The sequence below is a fragment of the Marmota monax genome, unplaced genomic scaffold, assembly GCF_021218885.2.
Source record: "Marmota monax isolate L192 unplaced genomic scaffold, Marmota_monax_Labrador192_F-V1.1 WCK01_AAM20220418_F8-fsc00092, whole genome shotgun sequence".
NCBI classification, from domain to species: Eukaryota; Metazoa; Chordata; class Mammalia; order Rodentia; family Sciuridae; genus Marmota; species Marmota monax.
The window spans coordinates 5,381,550-5,397,688 of NW_026692583.1; the positions used below are offsets into that span (position 1 = coordinate 5,381,550).

General features: G+C 48.7%; 1 protein-coding gene across 1 annotated transcript in view; it reads right to left on the minus strand.

Annotated features, from left to right (window-relative positions):
- Nucleotides 1–3,017: 3,017 nt before the first annotated feature.
- Nucleotides 3,018–16,139, minus strand: part of Fbxw8 (F-box and WD repeat domain containing 8) — a 107,196-nt gene continuing 94,074 nt past the window's right edge. Inside the window, exons 9-11 of the mRNA XM_046446231.2 lie at nt 7,740–7,913; nt 4,915–5,025; nt 3,018–4,327 (exon numbers count right to left, since the gene is read on the minus strand). Coding sequence (XP_046302187.1) covers nt 4,183–4,327; nt 4,915–5,025; nt 7,740–7,913 — 430 coding nt within the window. The 3' untranslated portion in view covers nt 3,018–4,182. The remainder of the gene's footprint in view (nt 4,328–4,914; nt 5,026–7,739; nt 7,914–16,139) is intronic.

Sequence of the window (16,139 nt, forward strand, 5' to 3'; positions counted from 1 at the left end):
GACTTTAACAAAACTATTATTTTTTGGTCCAAAGTTCTTTTGTTTGCTAACAGGAGAGGGGCCATAGCCGTCAGGCCTGCTGTTCAGGAGGCTGAGGCTGAATTCTGTGCTGTGAGAGGCGCTGAGTCGCAAGGAGCCTGGCGGAGAGTTAAAAACACAAGTTGCCTGGGTGAGGGCTTTGCCAACAAGCCCGGCAGGCTGTCCTCCCACGCGGTGACCTTGGCAAGGCCTGGGAAGCTGAGTGGGAGGAGCCAGGGCCACAGCCGCCGGTCTTCCAGCAGCGCCTTTGTCTCCAGCTCTGCCAGGACTTGAACCAGTGCCAGCAGGGTGGTGGGTTGTGGGTGAACAGCCCAGGGGGTTGCAAGACCCGGGAGAGGGCACAGAGCTGCTCAGCATTTGAATCTGCTTGTTGACAGCCAGGGACAAGCCCTGGTTCTTGGTGTGGCCCCCAAGGGGGGTTCCAGTGGAGCAGTAGTGAGGTCAAGGGGCATGCAAGTGCCTTGCTGTCACCTTCGTCTTAGGGAAGCGACAAAGCAGCATTTGCCCGCACGCTGGGCAAGGGAAGGAAAGATGGCAGGATGGCTCAGCTGTGGAGGGCAGGGGAGTTTCCCTCCCTCCCTCGAGAACAGAAAGGCTCCCAGCTGCTTCTGGAAGCTCACGTTCAACATCAGAGGCCAAAGACACAGTGCCCACACGGGCACTCTGGAGCCCAGTGAGAGGGAGCCTTCCCTGCACAGTGGAGCAGCCCAGCCAAGTCACCACCGCAGGCCCTGCCGTGGGAGCCAGGTAACCATCTGGCCTGGCTGCGCAGGGTGACGCGGCAGGTCTGTGGCTCGCAGCTCTACGGCCTGGGCCGGCCAGCACCATAAGCTTGCTGCTGAAGCAGCTGCTCTGCAGAGCAAGGGCCCCGTCAGGGAGGAGACAGCCCTGTCTGGGCCCACTGTCACTGGCCCCCCTAGGAGCAGCCACCAGACAGTTGAGGAGAGGGACCTGTGCAAGGGTGAGCCCTCCGTACAAGGCTGAGCAAAACCAGCTTGCAGGGATGATGCTGGCCATTGAACAGGTGGGAAGTGTCACCCCCAGGACCTACGTAGTCTCATCGTCCCACATCTGGGACATTCAGAAAAACAACGGGAGCAAAAAGAAAAAAAAGTACTTTCAGTAACTTTTAAAATAAATGTTTTCAGGGCTCTATTTTGAGAAAATCGAAAGTATTTGAAAAAAATATATTTTATATACAAAAAGGCATAAGCTCTGGATTGATTTCCAATCTATTTTAAGCACCTGCGTCAGATTCATTGAAAGATTTATGGATGGACAGCTTGGGGCCTAATGGGTTAACTTCCAGGTCTTCAGTCCTCAGGGGACAGTGAGTGTCTCCTTTCTCTTTCAGAAAGGACCAAAATGCCACTGCTGAGGAAATCCAGTTTTCCTTTAATCAGCTGAAATCTGAGCGATTGGCCAGGGCAGGATTTCTATTGAGAGGGAAGATGCTGCTGTCCCTAGTGTTTAAGGTGACTCATTGCGTGGACCAAGGCGAACACCATGCCCAACGCCCCAGAGATGAGAGCTGGGGGAGGGCACTGCAGTCCCGCCCATGTCCATGCAGGAAAGGTAGCTGTTCCTTGAAAATGGCAACACTTGCAGGCTGCCTGTGTCCCTGGTGGGTCTCTGACCCTGGGCTGGGAACCCTGTGGTAGAGGCTCTGGGGAAGACTCTGCTGGGGCCCTCCACTGAGAGAACGGTGGAGAGCTGGTTCTGAGCCATGCCAGGAGGGGCCTGCCACCATGTACCCTGCGGAGTGTCAGAACAGCCTGAGCCACAACGAAGTTCAGAACACTTATACCAGGACAGACAGAGGCAGGAGGATGAGACCGGGTGGTGTCCTGACCCCCCACCCCCTGCACATTCTGGGAGGAGCCCAGGAGGAAGAATCTGGGAAGCAGAAGAGCTCCAAGGAAACACAGGTGCCAAATGCACTCGGCACAGGCCTGGGACGCAGCTCCCTGCAAAGCCAGGGGACGCAGGTGAGGCGGGGTGGCTGTGGCCTGGCCGTGCTGACCACTGGGGATGTTGGCTGAGCCTCGGTTGGGGCAGTTGACCCCGAGAGGTTCTACCCAGCTGCAGACAGACCTGTTTGGCCTGAAGGTTCACTGGGGCTGAGGGCTCTGCTCCGGAACTCAGGCTATCTTCCTGAGGGGCTGGGGGGCTAAACATCTCCCCCCTGGCTGGCTGTTAGCAGGGAATGCTCGTAGTTAAAACTGTTTTTAATTTTGGAAAGATTTTCTGCGTCTCCTGATTCTAGATGTTTCATTATCTCCAGTGGCTGCCAGGCGAGGAGGTAGGCCCTACCCGCAGAGTGCGCGGTTCACCTGGAAGGAGCTGCCTCGGAAAGAAACTGCAGGGGCCCAGCTGCAGGAGGACGAGCACCCCAATACAGGCAGGCCAGCAGAATGGGGCGCACAGCAGCTCCCTGCTGACAGGGGCATTTCTCCCAAGAACAGGAGCAGGATTCCGGTGCCCACCTGCTCCTGGAGGCAGTCTGAGGGGGCAGTCTTTGGCTGGGGAGTGCAGTTCCCCCTTGGCTCTTCGCCTGGCTGTGTGAGCTGAGCCGCAGCGGGGTGTGGAAGGGTGGCTGACTGAAGCAAGCCCTGAACCCTCCCCAAGCTTCAGGCACAGCGCTTGCCTGGGCGGGGCCTGAGTTCCATCGCCAGCACTGGATCCCTGCTCACTTCTCTTCAGAGGGGGCAGCAGGTGACCTCATGTCGAGGCCACCATTTTTCTGTCCCTAATAGTCCTTGTACCTTCTTTATCAAGAGCTGTACAGTTCATCTGCTTCTAACCCTTCAACCCCCTCCTTGCACTGTGTCTGGGCCACCGTGGCCTCTCCTGAGCATCTTTGGGGAGGCCTCATCTCCTCCTGCTGTGTCATAGCTCCTCTCTGGCCTTGGCCTCTGACCCCCTGCCCTGGGTCTGAGAACCCACATTTCCCTTCCCCAGTAACAGCCCTCCGTATATCCAATTCTGAAGGCCTGGATCCCCAGACACATTTTTATTTCTTTACTTTGTGTTGTTTCCTAACTGCACTGTCCCGGGGTCAGGGAACAGGCTACAGGGTGTCCGTCTCCTGCAATCAGAGACTTTCCAACATGGTCTGTGGACATGTGAAATGAGACAAAGTTCCACACACATCTCCTGGATCAAGCTTGCTAATGACGTTATGCAAATCCTCCAGGTCTTTAGGTTGTTCAGTAACTCCATCTGCTGATGACCCACTGCATGTGGGTCTCAGGCTGGGGGTGGAACCCAGGGGTCTCATGCCAGGCAAGCTCCATCAGCCTGCATAGAGCAGCTGGTAGAGCAGCTGATGCTGCTGCTATTTAGAAAAAAAGTAAATCAAGAAAATCAAGACCAATGCGATGGTTCCCTGCTCTGGGAGGGAAGCTACTTCTCGATTGCTCTCTCGCACAGTCTTATTTTATCTTCAGGGATTGAAGGCACGGTCCCCCCTTGACCTCTCCCTTTGGAGGATGGCTGTTAAGTTTGTGAATATTGAGAAAATACTTACTTTGTATCATATACTGTTGACATAATAGAAAGCAAAATAGTTCTTAATGAAATAATTGTATAAATATATACTTATAAACCCTGGTAAAAGCTATGAAGAAAAAGCACTGCTCTCCAGGTCACACTGGGCAGTGGCGAGGTGGGAGCTCAGAGGAGACCACCCTGAGTTGATCTTTGATCAACTTGAGCTTGATCTTTGATCCAAAGGATGGGGCCTTGTAGGCCCAGAGACCGGCACATCCCCAGGACCACAAGGTCCTTGAAAGAGTTTGGAGGCTGGGAAGATGGCCACCAGGGCAGGAGCCGGGGCCAACTGAGCCTGGTGTTCAGAGCATGGAGCTCCCTAGGCCTCCAGTGGGACCAGGGAAGGGCGGTGAGGGAGGAGGTGAAGTTTGAGTCGTGTTACTCTAAGCCACAGAGAGCAGGGTGAGATGGAAGGAGCCATGGCACACACCCATGCTTTGCCTGTGGCTGAGGGCAGCGGAGGCAGCTAAGGGTGCCACGCTCAGGAGCAGCTGGTCCCCCAAATGCCTACCGCTCTGTAGACAGCTCTCTTAGGGTTTGCAAGTTTATAAAACTGGTCCTTCCCACTTTTCTTCCTGCTCCCATGAGGCACTAAATATTGTCACTGGGAAAAGTGAGCGCAAGGTCATAGTTGTAACTGGTCATGGTGTCACAGGAGGAGCGGCAGACAGGAAGAGGGCTCTGGAAGGCCAGCTGGTCCACGGCAAACTCATAGGCGTGAATCAGCCCCCGGTGTCTGGAGAAGGCAGAGGGACAACAGGTCAGGATGGTGTTACTGGCCCTCACCCTGACGAGCTCTGGCTCTGTAGAAGGCAGGGCTTGGGGCAGGACAGCAATTCATTTCGGGGCCCACAATGTGTCAGACACTCAGGATCCTGGGTCCAGGCAGAGCAGGCTGTGGAGGCGAGGCCTGTGGATGTCGGTGGGGTCAGCTGCAGGGGGCACTCAGGAGCTAGGCACAGTCCCAGAAAAGGCCCCTGAGCCCACCCACACAGGGACCTCTTCTGCCTGGCAGCTGGGTCACCAGCAGACTGAACAGGAGCTCTGAGGACCAGGTGTGGCCCTAGGATTCTAAGCACAGGCAGGTCTGTGGGCTGCTGGGGCTCGGATCCTCCGGCCGGCACCAAGTGCCACGAGTGGCTAGGGAGGGCTTCTGACAGGCCCTGGGTACTTCTCCTGGCTCTTTGGTGGTCATGGATAGGAAGAATGGCCACACCTGGGGTGCCCACAGGGGCAATGTGCCATGGGGGATTCTATCAATGAAACCCAACTAAGATCGTCCTTGTGGACACGGCAGACCCGGCCCCACCGGACCCCACTGACCTCCTGTGAGTGGCGAAGCTGTCCAGGTCCGAGTTCCGCACCACCTTCTCGTAGGGCACGTTGGCCGTGATGAGGCTGTGGCTGTTGAAGGAGATGTGCCTCACGGCGTGCCTGGGAGTGGGGAGGGGAACGCCTCTGAGGTGGAGCCCATTGCAGAAGAGGGGGCAGCGCAGCCTCCAGCGGGAGTCTGGACCCCCAGGCCCTGCTTATCCCTGCAGAGCAGGCTCTCCCTCAGCTCCCACAGCTGCTGACACTTCGTAAACAAATCGGGGAGTCCCACCTGCACTCTGGCTGACACACAAGGACAAACTCAACTTGAGACAAATGGGCAACACGCAGTGGAGACCAGCCCTGTTTTTGTCCCCCTGGCTAGAAGTCCTGGGCAGGCTTCCTGAGCTCCGAGCCGGGATCCTCATCTGCAGCATGTGGGGACATTTAAGGGTGATCTGTAAGGCTTTAGCCATTTAGTCGGGACTAAAATGACACCTGTGCTCGGGCCGTGACAGCACATTGAGAACATCTCGGCAAGTGATGGCTTCAAGTCTAACGGACTTTCACTCACTCTAGAAACCTTCTGTAGCACCTGCCGGGCCACAGTGCTAAGCCGGGAGGTGCCTGTGACACCAATGGCTCCCACAGGGGACAGCTGCCCTCAGAAGCTCCTCGCCAGGGGGGAAGGTAAGGCGCATTTCCACAGCTCTCAGCCAAGGCCACCGCAGCACAAGAGAAGTGACGGCTTCTGGGAGTGGAACTGACTGATGCACCTGGGAGGACACTCAGGGCCGAGGGGACACCAGGCCAGCACAGGAGTGGCCTATTCAGGCTGAGCCCAGGATGCTGTGGCAGAGGATGCTCCTGAGTAATAAAACCAAAGGGGGCATCATAGAGCCCAGAGAGGGGGACAGAAGGCAAGAGGACGGGGGAGAGAAGGGAGGGCTCAGGCCTGGGGATGTGTCACTGACGAGTGAGGAGGACCCAGAGGCTGGCTGAGGAGTCCGAAGCAGAAGGGGGGACATGAAAGTGACAACACAACACTGGACTGCGCTTAGGATGGGCAGAGGGCTCAGGGAGGACGTGGGTGAGTCAGCGGGTTCTGGGCAGGGGACCATGGAGAGGAGGAGGCTCCCTCGTGTGAGAAAAGTCAATGCTGAGCACTTTAAAGGAACAGCTGGGGCAGCCCACACCTGGGAGACTGGCAGCTGCTGAATGGCCGGTCAAGAGGGGGCAGGGAGCCAACAGCCAGCACAGGCACAGCCAGCTCCAGGAGCTGCCCTCCAGGACCAGCTCTCAAAACAAACTCCAGGTTTCCCTTAAAGGCAAATGCTTCTGGGAGGCCCATGTAGAACTTTTACTTGCTTTTGGCACCACCTGGTGGCAACAGTGGATCATCACAAAATCAGCAAGGGGCTTGTGCCAGTAGGGAAGGGAGGGAAAGAGACAGAACTGGGTGGTGTTGACACCACCAGGGGCCCTCTCCTGAAAAAGCTGCTAGCCACAGTACTCGCCAGTGCTGCTCTCCACCTCACCTTGCTGTCTGTTTTTTTCTTGAGATCTGGGGACTGGACTCAGGAGTGCTCGACCACTGAGCTATATCCCCGGCCCTGTATGAGATAGGGTCTCACTAAGTTGTCCAGGTTGGCCTTGACATTGCAATCCTCCTGCCTCAGTGGCCTGGTTGCTGAATTACAGGCGTGTGTCACCTCACCTACAATGTCTATTTACAGGGTACTGAGTGTATACCCCTTCCTCTGTGGAGGTGGGAGTGGCCTTGGTCAGCTCCAGCTCTGCTTTAAGGTTAAGAGCAGGCTCACACAAAACCTTTTAACCACTTAGGCACTGTGGATATAAATGTGCCAGCTGGGTGCGGTGGCACACGCCTATAATCCCAGCAGCTTGGGCAGGTTAGGCAGGACAATCGTGAGTTCAAAGCCAGCCTCAGCAACAGCAAGGCCCTAATAAGCAACTCAGTGAGACCCTGTCTCTAAATAAAATTGAAATAGGGCTGGGGATGTGGCTCAGTGGTCGAGTGCCCTGAGTTCAATCCCTGGTACCAAAAAAGTGTGTGACCCTACTGTGTGTACAACCAGAGAAGTGAAAAATTGTGATCCGTTTGTGTACAATGAATCAAAGAGCATTCTGCCGTCATGTATAACTGATTAGAATAAAGAAAGAGAGAAAGAAAGAAATGGAGATGCCTGGTATGGCATCGCAATAGCCTAAAAAAAAAAAAAGAAAGAAAAAAAAGTGCCTATATCCACAAAGCCATAAGCCGGTACACAGCATAGGATCTACTTCTCTTCAATATTCTCAGTAAAGATTGAAATGAAAACTTGAGGCAGGAACACTTTTAGTCCTAGGTGCCCCCTACACAGTTGAGGACAGCTCAAGCAACAGGCAGACCCTCTTGCAATCTGACACCCAGGAGTGTGTGCTCCCACCTGCATCCCCCTGCACCTAGTGGGAGCCACATCATGGCCTAGCTGAGCTGGCTTCCGACAGTTCTGATCTGGCTTTAGTAAGATGGAGGAATTCTAAAACAACCAGAACAGCACTTATGAGAAATCAGTCCTTCTTAGAGAAGCTGGGCCTCTTCAGGGTTGGATATGAACGATGGCAAACCAATGCAGTAAGAGAGAAGAACTGCGTCTCTCTGGAGCAGGACCATGTCCCAGCCTCAGTTTCCTCATCTGAACACTGGAGGCAGCAGCACAGCCTGCTCACAGGATGCACTTGAAGAAGCGCTTAGTACAGTGCCTGGCTTGGGTGACTGGCAATGATGGTTTGTGTGACTGCTATTCCTCAAAACTCCTGCGGGACAAGCTTACCTGGAATGGACTTCCCACAACTTTTGGTTCATGCGGTAATCCCACACAGACACCAGGCCCTCCTCGCCTCCGCTGACAACCTTCCAGTCATCCATCTGGACTGCAGAGACCCCAAGCTGGTGTGCCGAGAGTGACAGGGCAATTTTATCAGTGCGGAGGTCGTGGATCCTCACCCTGGAAGGGCCAAAAGAGCACAGAGAAGGGAAAGGGGATTAATTTAAAGCTTCCCCCTCAGTTGTGCTGATCTGGGTACAATGTTCCTACGTAAAACTACTTCAACTGCACACACCTACAATACTGAAATAGACTACTCTCTCCTCACTGCTGTAGTTCAGAGAACCCACGACCACTTCATCAGAATGATTTAAAAGCACATAGAACAGGAGTGACCCAGGGCAATTGCTGCTCTGTCCATTCGATCTCCTCAACAGGGAGACATCTGCAATGAGTGCATATCCAGGTAGAGGGTAGGTGACATCCAACTGGCACAAGGATGCCTCGTGGTGTTGGCCTGAGAAGCCTGTCCCAGTGGTAACTATTATACAGTGATTTTGCTGGTGGTATAAGATTCTGTTAAGGGCAAAGGTAAATTGGTGCCACTTGTCTGCAACCCAAACCCTTCCCTGGCCAGGAAACACTTCCCTGATCTGTGACCATCTTGACACTTAGGAAGTACTTTTATACTTGAGCCCAGCAGAACTGTGACAAGTGTGTGGATGCTTGGTAGTCACTTATCTGGAGACTTGAAATAATTACTTGCCTAGTAAGAATTTGGATTTAAGAACCCCCTTAAAAAACTCATTTTTTACAAATACATGCTAGCTTTTCACATGGATGAGTTAGAATGAGTCAGAAATCTCGTCTACTGCAAATGCCATTATACTTAGTGCCTGAAACAAGTCCCAATAGCTAAAATTGAACGTGTCAAAATGTAAGCAAATTAATGAACAAGAATGAAGTGAATTTCACAGACCTTCTGACACAAATCATAAAGGAAAAAACAACTGCTGCCCTGAAAAGACCCTGCCCTCGCGTGAAACATGATCAAAATGTGTCTGACACAAAAGTGAGAAAAAACAAAGCTCTTCAAAGCACCCTGAGGGGGGAACATTGCCTATTAAGGATGAGAATCAGGCTGACAGGAAAAACTAGAAAGGACATTAAAGTCACTGATTTGAATGACTGGATGTGGGTGGCACAATCAGCCAGGACATCCAATGAATGCTGGTTGAGCAATTTGGTGCATCCCTACGCTAGTTCACACGGGGCGTGAGAGACAGGCAGATCTACATCACCAACAGGCGCAGCCTCCAGTATGCTCCCCTCCCCACCCTGAATGAGTGTATTGGGGAGACACACACCTATGCCACTGTAAGGATGACACCTGGAGGACAGCGGTCAACTGGGGAGGCTGACTATGCTGGCCAGGAAAAGGGGTGCATAGAAGACTGACCTCCTCAATGCCACTTTGTGCTTTTAAATTCAACTTGAAAGTTCATGCTGTTTATAAGCAACTAAAAATTCTGGAAACACATACTGGAAATGTTAATGGCAGTTATCCTGGAGAAGAGGTGTGGCAGTGGCAGAATGAGAGCCACAAAGAGGCTTCTGCTTTTGATTCTTGACACTGTCATGTGGTTTAAAAAACAAGAACTCATCCGCAACCAGGAGGGAACCAGGTCTTTGAGGGTTCTAGTTATGCGCAGTCTCTGTTCTTGACATTATGTATTTACCTTATATACACCCTCATTTGTATGTTGTGTGTCATAATGTTTAATAATTAATTTCTTAGGTAATGTTAAGTGGAAGCAGGATGTTGAAAAAAATATGGTCTTAGAGTCAGAGGCAGAGGCATTACTTCGTGCCTAACCACGAGGAAGCAGTGGGGGTGCAGATGACTAGGGGCCTCCCGCCGTGGGATGCCATTCAGTCTGCTCAGTCTGCGTCTCCGCTGGAGGATCTGGGACTAGAAAGACCAGAGAGAGCTTGAAGTATGCTTTGAAAACAAAGATCCTTCTCTCTCTTCAGATGCAGGGACACCCATCTCTGCGCCTGTGCAGGTCAAGGACAAGCAAAAGTGCTGGGTGAGAGGCCCGCCTCTGGACCACAGTGGGACCCTGCTAAGGATTGGGGGGGGGGGGCGTTTAGCCCAGTACTTCTCAATGCGTGTTTGGTTACTAAGGGTCTATTTTTGGCGTGGTGATTTTCATAAAGAGCTCCTCTGTTGAATATTTATATTCCATAATTTACAGTTTGGCTGTTAAGGAGACAAAGGCAAACACAAATTTGGTCCAGAAGTTCAAAGTTTGCCATCTGTTTTCCTATTGTATTTAGACACCAGCATGGACGGCTCCAAACAAAATAAACAAATGCACCAAAAGATACAGCAGCAGTGTCTTTGATATCACCCAGAAAAACAACAGTGGGCCAAAACAGACTTGAACTTCTCCCCACAGGAAAAAAAGTAGTATTTTCTCTAACAACTCCTTAGAGGGACATCACTCTGGCTTCTTGTCCGCAAAAATAGCACACACCTCGGTGTGCTGAGTCCACCCAAGCCATCAAATTCACATTAAGAAGCAGGTATTGGCCTCGAACATCTGACAGCGTGCAGCACCAAGTTGAAATGCAGCGAACCTTGGCACAGTCTGCAACCTCAGCGTTCAAATCGAACACTTGCCGCTGGGAAACAGGTAGCACAGCAAATGGGCACAAAGATATGCCAGGACAACCGATTCCAGGGACAAAAAGAAGCCAACAGTAGATACTGCAAACCTCTATCTAGCGAGTATTTCATCAACTTTGCCCACTGAAAAGAAAAATAATTGGTCGGAAAGCTGTAATTGTATTATGTTTAATATTCATGGTTGGGCTGGAGGACTGTTCCAACACTCCCTCTCTGCAGCCCCTCTCTAATGAAAATCACACCATAGGAGCCGGCGCTAGCCCGCCAATTAAAACAAAAGACACCAGAACCTTCCAAAGACTCCAGCAGAGGAGCATCCATCTGATGGGCAGGAAAACGTGCTGGAACTGAGAGGGAGGCACGCTCTGGTTGGTCCTGTGTTAAGAGCTTTGAATAACTTATTATAACACTTGCAGATGGAGCGAATGTGACGCTGATGCCCCACTTGCGCACTCTCAAGCAGCAGGCGGCGGACCACAAGCCACCACAACTTTCTATTTGTCAGGCAGGAAGGAAGCTGAGAGACTCTTTAATTGGGGGCCACAAGTCAGGGCTCACTTCCTATTGGACTGGATTAAATAGTCCCATATGATAATAAGGTAAATTGTATTTGGTGGCAAGGCTGAAGCCTATTCAGACTCTGGCTCAGCAGTTTCATTAAGAAGGACCCGACCTTCTGCTATATTTCCATCCAGAAAATAGAGGAAATAAGCAACAAAGCATTAAAACAGGCTCTTTTGCTTATGACCAAATTAACTGAGAAAACTGGTGTGTATTTTTTAAAAAGAAATCAATACATGATTCTGTTTGATCTTACTGAACCTGAGCTATTAAAAGAGGAGTTTAAAATATAACCTTACATACCAAAATCAATGGTTTTATCTGCATAGCACTGATGATGGCCTTCAATGAAATGATTCATTTTAAATAGCACCTAGAAGAGTACGTATTTTCAGGCTGACCTGCCCAATTTTTTCCAACTAGGCTAGTGCTTTCTGTGTTTTAAAGCTGGGTCTCTGATGTTTAGAGTTCTCTGTATACAGAACATAAAATCAGCATTGTCAAGAGTAACATGTCATGTGGACCGGTCCCTGAACTTTTCTGGACCTTCATTTCCTTAGATGGTCTTGAAGAACTCTGTTAATCCTCAAATTCTGTGACCCATGACAAGCCGGCCCAAGATACTGCCTGTGGCAATGAGGGTCATGGATGTCATGTCAAAACAATAAGGCACATGATCCCAAGTTGGAAGCACTGCCATTTTTTAAATTTTAAAACTTTTATGACTATTTTTTAAATTTTAAAACTTTTATGACTATTTTGTATATCCATGTTGTACATAAAGACTCTAAAACAAGTTTTTGACTTTCATTTACAACCATGCTGTGCAGCATGCCTGACATTCGGAAGCTTACTGTGTAATAAGTAGTATATTAAAATAAAAAACTGTACATAATCAAGGCAGTGTGGTGCTGGCAAATGTGGACATAGCTCAATGGAACAGAAATGAGAGTTTAGAATAAACCTTTAAATTTGTGGTCAAACTTTCAAGAACAGGGGCTAAGAAAATTCAATGGGAAGAACAGTTTTCAACAAATGGTGCTAGACCAGTTAGATGTCCACATGCAAGAGAATGAGGAGGAACCCCTGCCCCACACCTGCTACAGAACTGCACACCTGAGAGTAAGAGCCAGAACTACGAACAAACACAGCAGCAAATCTTCGTGACCCTAGGTTAATGGTTTCTTATACATGACACCAAAGCCCAAGGAACAAAAAAGCAGATCAAGCTTCATCAATATTAAAAACTTCTGTGCTCAAGAAAGAGGAAAGAAAGACAGCCCACAGAATGAAAACATTTGCAAATCATATATCTGACAAAGGATTTGTATCTAGAAAAAATATGTAAACAACTCAACAATTTAAAAAAATTAATTCAGCTAAAAATGGATTTGGATAGACAACTCTCCAAAGAAGAGACACGAACGGGCAATAAGCACCTGAAAGGATGTCCAACACCACTAGCATAGGGGAGCCACATCAAAACCACAAGGAGGCAGCACTTCACACTCATTAGGACGACTCCAGACAACAACATCAAGTGCTGGTGAGGACAGAGAAAATGGAGTCTGCTTACAGTGTTGGCAGGTGTCTAAAATGGTGTGGCCACTTTAGAAGAGAGTCTGCTAATTTGTCAATAGTGAAATGTAGAGTTACCATACACTTCAAGTCCACTCCCAGGTATACAGAGCAAAGAGTATCGAAAACATGTCCACATGAACTCTTTAACATGAATATGGTAACAGCATTAAACATAATAACCAAAAGGTGTAAACAACCCAAATGTCCATTAACTAATGAATGGATAAGCAAAATGTGGTCTAACTAAACAGTGGGATATTATTTGGCCATAAAAAGGAACGATGTGCTGGTACATGCTATAAACTGGGCTTCTCTTGAAAACAGCGTGCTGAGCAGGAAGCTAATCGTAAAAGATCATATACCATTCCTTGTACGAAATGTCCAGGAAAGAAAAATCCATGCAGAAACAGAGGAGACTAGTGGTTGCTCAGAGCTGCAGGAGTTGGGGGAGATGGGCAGTGATGCTAATGGGTACAGGGTTTCTGTGAACGTGTTTCAAAATTGATGGTGCTGATGGCTGCCTACCTTGTGAACTCACAAAAACCACTATTTGGTGCTATTTAAATCTCTGAATTATATGGTATGTTAATTCTATCTGAATACTAGGAGAGGAGAGTGTGGGATCTGTTGGTTCAACGAATGTTGCCTTAAGCAAGTAACAGCTTTCACTCTGATCAAAGCCCTTAGCGCCAACTTTTGCTCTAGTAAGCTCCATCCTAGATCCCTGCTTTCACTGGGAGAAGGAGCAGATCACAGATGAGAAGACTGAGGGCCAGAGAACAGGAAGGCATTTCATTTAACACAGCCCTTACCTGTCAACTACTTGTTTATTTAAATCATTTACAAGAAAGTGGGAGTCCTGATTCTGGCCAAGACAGAGTGAGCCCACCACTGCTCAACCCATGGAGGAAAAACAAACACCTGTGGCCGCTGGGAACAAACTCAAGCCCCCGGACTGTGAAGGAGAATCACAGCGGGGGCACAGCTGGCATGGGAGGTGTTCCCCACCTTGCCCGTGTTCTCCTGCAGCTTGCCCTGAGTAGCTCCCACAGGAGAACCGTGTGGCGCAGCAGGAGCTAAAATTCCAACAGAAACTACATCTTTCTGACTACAGGAACCAACCAAAGGGGCCCCTGAAGTCCACAAGAGGAGGATGGGAGTGTTTATGGGGTTTCTTATGCTCTTTTGTGGCTTTGCCGCAAGCACAGTCCCCAGTCAGAGTGGGGTGGTGGGGTGATGCAGGCAGGGAAAACTCTTACAGAAACCCTGTCTTCTGGTTATAGGACCAGGGAAAGGAGCCCCTGAGGACTGGAAAGCTTAAGGACCAGGAGAAAAGGAAACTGAAAAAGCAGATTCCATAATTTTGTGCGAGAACCACATGAGTCCCAGTCTTATCCCTGAGCATCCAGGACAGACCCAAGGTGTATCCGTGAAGCCTGTAAGACCTCAACTAAGATTAAACCACTGCCAAGCCTCAGACGAACCCCTACATAGCAACGTCCAAGACCAACAAAAACCACAGAGCAAAGGTTCTGGAAATTGAGCTGACATTGAATTCACCACCACAGACAATATGTGCAGTCTGAACCTAACTGGGGTGACTGCCTATTAAAAAAAAAATTCTCCAGAGGATTATGTAACAGGATCCAAAATATGCAACATTCACAATGTCCAGAATACAATTCAAAATACCTGACACATCATACACAAAAAGAAACAGGAAAATGTAATCCACTTTCAAAGGAAAAAACAAGTAACAGATGTTAACCTAAGGTAACCAAGACTTGGGGAATCATAACTTAAAAGCCCCTACTATAACCCTATTCCATAACAGTAAAATGAGTAAAAGTGACACTCTTAGTAGAGAAATGGCAACTATGAAAAAGAACCAAATGGAAGTTTTGAATCAGAAAATACAAAATCTGAAATAAAATCTCTCTGGATGGGCTCGACAGCAGAATGAAGATGACAGAGGAAACAATCAGTGACCCTGAGGATGACTAGTAGAAATCATAAACTCTGAAAAACAGAGGGCAGTGTGGGAAAGCAAATGAGCAGAGCGTTGGTGACCTGCTGGGCAAGATCAAAAGATCTCACACTTATCACTCAAGTTTCTGAAGGAGGATTTTTATTTGAGAAAGAAATTAGTGCAGAAAAACTACAGGAGAAAATAATAATTGAAAGCTTTCCAAATTTGGTGGAAGACATGAATTTATAGACTCTAAATCTCAATGAATCCCAAACAGAGTTCAAACTAAAATCACAATTACCACCACCAAAGTGATCTATTTGTTCTTGGTACCCATTCAAGCTTCTAATAAATATCCTAATTCCTAAGCTATTAATTCATTTTTGCCTTCAGTGAATAAATATATATGTTCACACCAGGGGTTGTAAAAAGGACCACTATCTTACGTAATGTTTGAAAATGCTGTCAGCTGTTCGTGATGCCACTGGAATGACACGCCCTGGTTTCACAGATGCGAACGTGCTAGGATCAATACAGACAGACAGACAGTGTTAGACACCATCGAATCCAAGACAGACACTGTGGTCAATAGCCAGACACACTGTCCGCTTGACATCTAACAGCCTGCACCTGCAAGAAAAGATGCACTATGCCTTTGGAAAAACTCACTTCTCCTGGCTGATAACACTGCAGACTCACACCGCCTGCCCTCCTCATGGTGCAGGTTTTCTCTCCCAGCAAGAAAAAAAAGCACAATCTAACAGCGACTCAGTTTCAGCCCAATCACTCTCTTACCCTCCCCATCAGACTCTATTTACCCTGTGCTTTCTTTCTGGAAAGGGTGATAGGCTTAAATTAAAAATGAAGAAATACCTAGCCTATTTCCCCTCCCTACCCCCAAAACAAAAACAAACAACAACAACAAATTTATAAAACCCCATCCAAGTTTTGTAAACTACTCAAACTGCTTTTCTTACTTTTAAAGAATGACTTTCTTTAGTTTTGCCTTAACCACAGACAGTTTTATGTATCTCTAGAGTAGAGTCCATTTCATTCTCAAGTTCTTTACACAGTACTAAGAGAATGCAGAGGCAATTAGATTTTTAAATAAAACAGGGAGGTTTCAGGGGTTCTGAAAATCACATCAGTCACTAGTGACAGCCAAGGACATAGTTCTCACAGCATCTGATCCCTGTTCCTTCTGAAATAAAACACGAGCACTGGAACTTTGGTGTGCATGTCCATTGAGATCTTAAGCCTGTAGAGATCTTAAGCCTCTACCACCTTTAGAAGATGCATTCCTTCCTTTTTACAAATGTACAATTTTTATTTGAAAACAAAGTACTTTTTAAAAAAAATTTTTTTAGTTGTAGGTGGACACAATGCTTTTATTTTATTTATCAATTTTTATGTGGTGCTGAGAATCAAACCTAGAGCCTCACATGAGCTAGGTAAGTGCTCCACCACTGAGCCTCAGCCCTAGCCCCAAAACAAAGTTTTGTTTTTTTTTTAAGAGAGAGAGAGAGAGGGCTGGGGATGTGGCTCAAGCGGTAGCGCGCTCGCCTGGCATGCGTGCGGCCCGGGTTCGATCCTCAGCACCACA